At 40.3% G+C, this 8,272-nt stretch overlaps 1 protein-coding gene across 1 annotated transcript; it reads right to left on the bottom strand.

The window, feature by feature from the left end:
* Positions 1-471: 471 nt before the first annotated feature.
* LOC126336908 (protein charybde-like) lies at positions 472-6,473 on the bottom strand. The gene is made up of 4 exons (XM_050001038.1): positions 6,352-6,473; positions 4,320-4,512; positions 4,033-4,209; positions 472-1,105 (listed from the first exon to the last, which is right to left on the bottom strand). Exons 1-4 carry the CDS (start codon positions 6,443-6,445, stop codon positions 1,021-1,023), a joined length of 549 nt encoding a protein of 182 aa, XP_049856995.1. The 5' UTR covers positions 6,446-6,473; the 3' UTR covers positions 472-1,020.
* Between the last annotated feature and the right edge of the window lie 1,799 nt (positions 6,474-8,272).

Raw genomic sequence — 8,272 nt, 5'->3', positions numbered from 1 at the left:
TGCAGACGAAAACAGTAGCCGTTTATAGGGCTATGAAGTGGCGTTGTCATAGAGACGTTTACAAAACCGCATTGTAGACACGCGAAGCGGCGGCGTCCAGAATGCAGCAACTGTCCGGGATCGCGTTTCTTAATTTGTGTATTGCACTCATACATTTGTACAGTATGCATATTTATTTGTACAGCTGTTACATAATTTCAGAGATGTTTTCGCGAAAACAGGGAAATGAATTTTTTTCGGTACTTCACTACAAACACAGTTCAATTTTTGTTTTCATTTCTAATAGAAAACTGGCATATCGAATACCCAGGCAATGCCGGGTTTGTCAGCTGTAAAAGACAAACAGGAACTGTAGTAAATACAGTCTCATGTAGAAACCATGCAGTTTGCTGCAAATAACACCACTGCACGACTGGCTTTACAACGTTTTCGATTTATGAGGCTTTTTGGTAATGCAAAAGAATTGAACAATATTTAGTTCAGTCTTATATTTTTCATCGTTGTTGTCTTTGTACAAAAGAACACATTACAACAATTACAAAACAATGTAAATGATTACGACTGCAATGTGCAGAATCTGTGAACAAAATGCATAAAATACAGTAGCCGTCAAGAAACTTAAGTTCTACAAAAGAAAAGCATGTAATGAAGGAAACAGAGAAAAAATAGACTATAAAATCTCTCAAAAATGACAATATGTGCGAATGATGAATGAAAATTCAGGTACAGTAGCATGAAAGACAGTCCTGAGAGATATTTAGGAACATAAACAAATCTGTTCTCGGCTTTTCAAATCAGAATACAACGTTGTGACACCAAGATTCAGGTACACAGCACCGTTCAAGCTCACACACTAATCCTAATGCAGACAATACGTGCCGAGGACAGAAATCTCGTGGGAACTTGAAATAGAATAACAACAATTGCTGTGGAAATGACGGACGGTTCAGTCTTGTTTCTCTCGAGATGATGCGTCTGCGCGTCGCCCTCCTGCTTGGGAAAGAGTGGTGGTTGGCGCGTTCAGCCCGAGTAAGACCGGAAGAGGCTCTTCTTGGCGATGGTGAAGTCCTGACTCAACACCACCACTCCACCGCTCGTCAGGTTCCTGGAAAATAACCGCTCGTTTAGCTTTCTCTCAGACCAGGTGTCATGGCGGAGTTTTCACAGTAAGCCTGCGAGCTGCTCAACACGTATACTTCACGCAATGGGAAGTTGCAGGCTGTTGGCAGTTAAGGCATTTCAAATTCATTTACGCAACACGTCAAAATGCATACTTATTTTAACTTAAGCGTTTCGTTTTATCAATTTGAAACCTAGAATGAAACATATTTACAACATAGGTTTGGTTGTAGAACTAGAAACAGCTCGTTTCATAAGCTTTTTTTTTTAAGGCACTTTTGTCTGATTTTTGTTTACATTCGGAAGTGTCGTCTGCATATACATTTATGAAGAAGGCAGGAAACCTGACAAATCAGAATGCAGGCGACACTTCTACATGAAGTAGAAAACAGATAAAAATGCAGTAAGTAAAAAAAATCACACGCTAATGACTTATGAAACAAATGTTACTACGTCTACAAAAACTCATATGTTTTATTCCAGACCAATGACCATGTTTTAGACCGATAAAATGAAATGCATATGGTGAAATGGTTCTATTCATGAAAAACTCATCAATAAATGTAAACTGCGTTCTTTTTCTTTCTGCACTGTAGTAATTAATGTCTTATAATGTTGTACTTTGGATGTAACACGCTTATCGTAATGAATGTAACGTAAAATATGTAGAACGCCTGTTTATAGGTCATAAAGCGACTGATGGTGGTCTTAACCCTGAGAAGTTAAGTTTAAAGATATCAGTAAATAAATAATACAGTAAGATTCGTTTACTGAAATTGCATAGATGGGTTTGAAATATCTTAAGCAACAATAGAGAATCTAGGTACACCAAGTGCGCATAAATTAATTTATAGAGAGTTGATATAAACCATCTTCAGAGTTACAGATGAATAACGAATGTTTCCAGCCTGACGATTTAGTTTATTAGTTTCTTCAGTGTTCTTCTAACGTACTCATACTGTGCAACTTCGAAATCCTACATTTTCAACAAATTTGATGCCTAGTCGTTTACTCTCCTCATATCCAATCATGGTTCTCTATCGCCCTTACACCTTACTCCATCCCCCCCCCCCTTCGCCTCCCCCTAATCTCAGCCTTACATGTACCCACACTCCACGTCTTGTACTACTGAAACATGAATCAGCTCTGTCTAACTAACCATGAAATCCGTCAACAAATCTACCCACATTCCAGATTTAGCAGATTTATCTCTGCAAGCCAAGATTTCTACCCACTGCTTCTCTCTCTGTCCCCTCACTTTCCCAAATACTCTCACACGAAACCCGCATCACCTATCTCCATTTAGCAATACAGATGGACTTATTGCTTACACACTACCGTTCACGTCACCCGAGCATGTATGATCAACAGCTGATACGAAAACGTTTTGGTAATTACTAATCACAATGAAACACAAAACGTGGATGCGTTTATTACGTTCCATCTCATTCTACATAGTATCAATAACACGAATTGAACAACAGATCTCGGTACGTTGAATTTCAACATTGTTTAGAAGATCCAATGAGTCAGTAATGTAATAGTATAACACATGCAACCTCTGGAAAACTTGTAAACTTTTGAAACGACATCACTTTCAGACTTCTAATGCTCAACTAATCTAGTTCTTGTTCTTAACATTGTAACAAGTGTGCGTTACTTGCCAGAAGGGCAACGAGCATTCTTGACAATATTTTAAGGAGCAGCGACGTAACTTTAACAACGAACATCCATATCGTAAGGGCCATGGTCCTTCAAGTTGTGATGTATGGATGTAAGACGTGGACTATAAGAAAGGCTGAAAGCCGTAGATCATTTGAACTGTGGTGTTGGAGGAAGCTCCTTACAGTTCTTTGGACTGCAAAGAAGACAAATAGCTCCGTATTACAGCAAATAAAAGCAGATTTCCCCCTTGGGAAAAAAACTAACCTTCTCTGGGCACATCATGAGAACATATGATTCACTGGAAAAGTCATGCTGGAAGAAACTGAAGGCACACGGAGAAAATGGGGGCAAAGGATGAGCTGGATTGATGGCATCACAGAAGTAATGGATTCCAGCCTGAAAGATCTGTGGGAGATAGTGCAGGGCAGATGAAATTGGTGCTTTAGTTCATGGGGCCGCGGAGAGTAGGAATTGAATAAACGACTAGACAGAGAGAGAGAGAGGGGGGTGAGGTGGGGGGGGGCAGAGAAAGAGAGAGAGAGAGAGAGAGAGGCAGAGAGTGAGATGGACCACCACGTATGTAACCACGCCACATCGACTGTAGCTAAACTTCTTGATGATTAGCAACAACCGAAACTCTCAGCAATAATGAAGGTATTCATAGCAGCTGATGGTAATGCGGTACGATTTTCGATCAGCATCTGCAAGCTTCGAGACACAAGTTACTGAAAATATTTTTAAAAAACCATTCTGATCCTCTAACAGAGAAACGGGAGTCTTAACCACTTCATAATTATTCCATGACTGTAGAAGCTGGATTTGTTACAATATTAGTATATTTATGAACGCCTAATTAAAAGTATAAGTAATACATTCGAATGTGAAAACACTACTCTGCTGAAAATCTGAGGGGTGAGGAGTCGACTTATTCACTCTTCATTTTGTTGTAAAATAATCACACCAAGATGTCAGAAGATTTTTAAAATATTACCTATTGATTTTGTTAAAAATTGTAGAAACGACAGCATGTAACATCTTAAGTTGTGTCTAGTTTTGAGCTAATTCTATAGTTCTTCTAGAAGACGACCGTTCGGTCGAGTCGAGTTGCAGAACAATAAAACTAACGTTTTTAACAGCTCGGTGTGGCTATTTTACAACAAAATGTCTTTTATGCAAGCTCTACCGAACAAAGAATTGTTTTTTTTTTTTCTATGCAATCTGCCGAAAGCGAAGCTGAATGGTACTCACTTGAGGATGTGTGGCAGGGCGACTTTCCACGAGGTCTCCTGTCGCAGGGTGACGAACACTTCGAACGTGGAGACGGTGTCGGGCGCACACTTGAATGTGGCGAGCCGCAGCCGCTGCTGGCTTTGGTCTGCCCCGGCCTGCTTGCCCGTCTCCAGGTCCACGTGCAGCCGGCAGCCCCTGCAGCAACGAAAGGGAGCCAGTGAGCCACGGGCCGACGCGACACCACGATGGGGAAACGACAATTATCACACACAGCGACGCGATCGCGGGAACAACTCGTAACTCACCGGATGCCGTAGGGCTCGGCGCTGGCGAGTTGTAGAACGGTGTCGGCGACGTCGCTCAGGAGCGTCGGCGGCAGCGCGAACCGGAATCTGCCGGCGTGGGAGGCGCGCAGCTCAGACTCCAGGCGCTTCGCCAGGGCGTCGCGCGCTTTCGCACACACTGCGTCCATTTCCAGGGCGAGTTCTTTTTCACCGTCTGAAAGGAACGAAAATCAATGAGAAAATTAATTATGCAGGCAAAAAAAAAGCTATTCTCTACACGTAGAGCGTGAACACGATGAATGTTAAAAATGTTAAAGTAATCTGTGAAACTGCTACCAAGCATTTAAAATTGTGTGATCTCAAATCATTTCAGTGCTCGTTGGTACTGGCTGTTTCGAGCTCTTATAGTTCGTCTTCAGACGATTCCCTTACGTTTCCAAACAAGCGAAGATGTGAAAACAAATGCCCAATGATACCTGCTCACTCCTATAACAGTACTGTAGTCCTGAAGATGATCTCTAACAGTCGAGAACCTTTCAGTAACAATAAGAAATACTCAGCACTTAGTAACCATTTAAATTACCATAAAAATTATAAAAGTCAAGAACGATGAGGTGTTTTCAAAAGCTGCATATCTGTATGAAGGTGCTTTATTTGTAACTACCGGTTTCACGTCAGTGTAGACTCAGCTTCACGTTTATAATGGCTATATTTGCGTTATGGACAATTACAGAGTCCCAGCATTCGGGAAGTTATCCACGTTGAGAATGAAACCACACTGGTCGGTTGTCATAAAATTGAGTAAACCCAAAAGATGTTTGTCGAAGTGTACAACTGTGATTTGACAAGCATTTTTGGGTGTACTCAATTTACTGACATGAAAGCGGTAGCTACAAATAAAGCACTTTCATACAACTATGAGGTATTTGGAAACACATCCTTGTTCCTCACTTTTTTAATTACCATACTTTTATGATAATTTAAATAGTTATTGAGCATTGAGAGCTTTTCACTGTTATTCGCAATGTCTCTGACCTGTGGCTGCACTCACCAGGAAGTGACTTGAATATCGGATAATATTAGTCCTCCGTTTTTTTTTTTAAGGTCCATGTTAGCGTCAACGTAACTGATAAAGGTTAAGCAACTAGACGACGTAGCAAATTTAAAGTTGCTATTCAAAGGCATCTACTACGATATGATGGGACTATATGGTGTTTTCTAACATTCAGAATTTCTTGAAGAAGGTGCCCCACAGCTCGTAACTATGTCTTAATTTATGATTTCTATCCTTACGCACAGCTGCATCAACGCACGCACTAATCTGTCCACGTGATACAACCGAAATTGTATTTCTGTACGCATCCAAATTAATTCGCTGTTCTTAGACCCCAAAATAAGGAACGTGAGCAAAATTTAAATAAACTGACGCTTTTCTCACAGCACACTTCGAAAAAAAAGTTCAAGGCAACGGAAAGAGGAAAAGGAAGCCACTGTCGCTCACAAATTCCCAAGATACTGTCACTAGATCTACTTTGATTGCAGTTTCCATTCTCCCTTGACTGGGGGAGTTCCTGTACTGCCTGAGCGTAACGTGATCGACATATGAGTGAAGAATATCCAGTAATTAAGGTATAAAACTAAATAATTTTCATTCATATACAATTATAATCACAAAATTTTACACAAGCATTCCCATTTCATACAATTTCAGACTATTACTATCGAAACCAGCAATTTTAAGTAGCGACTTGGCCTAAGTTTCAATTTAAAATTTTCACACGGCTGATATCTGATAATTGCTGCGGACGTTACATGTAACATGACTGGATTATATTAAAAACATGTTACTGAAAATCGGAAAGAACAGATTGTAAAGAGTGCGGAACATGTAGATAATCTTACTCTTTTCCTGATAAAAACAAACGATACATTAACAATGACATACAATACTAAATCCATATCAATTTATTACACCAATTACGTGCCCAGACTGGAAGAATGACGGAATAAAACTGAATGGAAAACTAGTACACGTGAAGAATAGTAAACTTACCGTAGAAACACGAAAAATCAACGGACAGCGGACACGGGAGGACTTCGGTCATTTTCCCGGAAGGCGACGGTGGAGCGATGCGAATCTTCACCATGTTCTTTTCACAACCGGCGCGCGACTAATACCAGCAGCTTACCCGTCCCCGAATATGAAGAGCGCGGCGGCCCCCTCCACTAGCCACTGCTCGGCTTCCTCCGGAAACCTTCGGCAGTCGCCGCAAAGTGGTTCTGACGTGGAGTTTCCCCGGCAGCGATACCGGTCTCTAACGTATCGGATGATGCAACTTAAGTTCACATTGGAGTACTGCAAAGGCAGTCGCTTCCGAGCATAGTATTTCTTACCGGAAGAATTTAAAATTTCCTACAGTAATCTGATTGCGTCAGGCAATGAATTCTTTCGAAGATAGCGTGGCTCCCTTATCTCTGCGTGTAAGATCCCTGAAACAGGCTAGTTGCAGATTACTGACGTAGTCATAGCAAGATCGTACAATCTGAACATGAAGGTTATTATGAGTTCACGATCCGTTATGCTAACTCTACCTTCCGTTTCATTATTTTATTGATACCTGAATAAATCCACGTTTCTTCAAGAATTTATCCACTCCACTGACTAATATCCTCTCTTTCTACCGCGTTGACTTAGGCGTGTAGGTTCGGAAGCGATAGGCAATCGTTCATCTTTGATTGGCAATTATGTTATTGGTAATTCTGCGGCTAGACGCCTTTCTTCAGTGCAGTCGACATACCCTAACGGAGAAACGTCGTGCGCACCATTTACCTGCGAAGCACGTAAACTTTGTCAAGCGTACGTTCGTTACTGCTAGCTTACTCTTCTTATGAGAAAGAGAAATAGGCCGGCATTTTCCTAGACAAATTTGCAAATATCCACAGAAAAAAAGAACGATCAATTTGGCCTGTGCAGTGCACGAACGGTCAGTCCAGAGAGCAGGATCGATATGGGTTTGGCTCACTGCCCTTTCTAAATAAACTAGTAGACTCTTCATGTGTGTATGACTTAATCCGTGCTCTAAGCCATGGGCACAGTCACTAACTTAGTACCGTAATATTTACAAAATATCAAGTTGAAATATTTATATTGCAGTATCGATACCAAAGTCTTAAAATAGCACAATATCGATGTTAAATACAAAATCTCAACCAGCGATGTAGAAAAATATGGATGGAAGATTACGGCTTAATATCCCGTCGATGACGATGTCATTAGAGATGGAGCACAGACCCAAATTTGGAAAGAATGTGAAAGATAATCGACAGCCTTCGAAAATAAACATTTTAAAAATTATGTTAAGTGTTATAAGCCAATTGTGGGAAATCTAAATTGGGATATCAGGACGGAAAATTCAACACAACCTCCCCGAATGCGAGTCCTGTGTCAACGACTGCACTTACAGTACTCTATGATTTTGTTGCCGTTAGCAGCTTCTTTTCTCGTTTAAAATGAGTTTCTTCTGGATATACTCCATAACAATGCAATTAATTCGATCTACTCTCATGCTGAAAGTAAAAACATCCTCCAGATGAATAGAAAACAGGACATAACATTACATGTACTAAAAAGTGCTTACCATCAACTTAACCATGCCAATATTGCTCGATCCTGCATTTAAACATGTACACTCTCAGGATGCATTTGAATGTTATAAGGCAATCAGATCAATTACTTGCTTATAATTGTTTAAACGACTGTCGGTGAAAATGGATTACAAGACATATTATAGCAAACAGAGGAACTAAATTTGTTTTATGGAACCAGCAATATAAAATAGTACAAGAAAAAAATTTCAAGAACTAGAATAGAAATTGACCTACTGTTATTAGTTTTTTTAATTATCCTCTAATGGTCTTCTGAGTCATAAACGAGGACCAGTAGAAGAAAGGAATTACGTCATCGTCACTACTTA

Source organism: Schistocerca gregaria, chromosome 2, assembly GCF_023897955.1.
Source record: "Schistocerca gregaria isolate iqSchGreg1 chromosome 2, iqSchGreg1.2, whole genome shotgun sequence".
NCBI lineage: Eukaryota > Metazoa > Arthropoda > Insecta > Orthoptera > Acrididae > Schistocerca > Schistocerca gregaria.
This window is presented reverse-complemented; position numbering and strand designations above follow the sequence as displayed.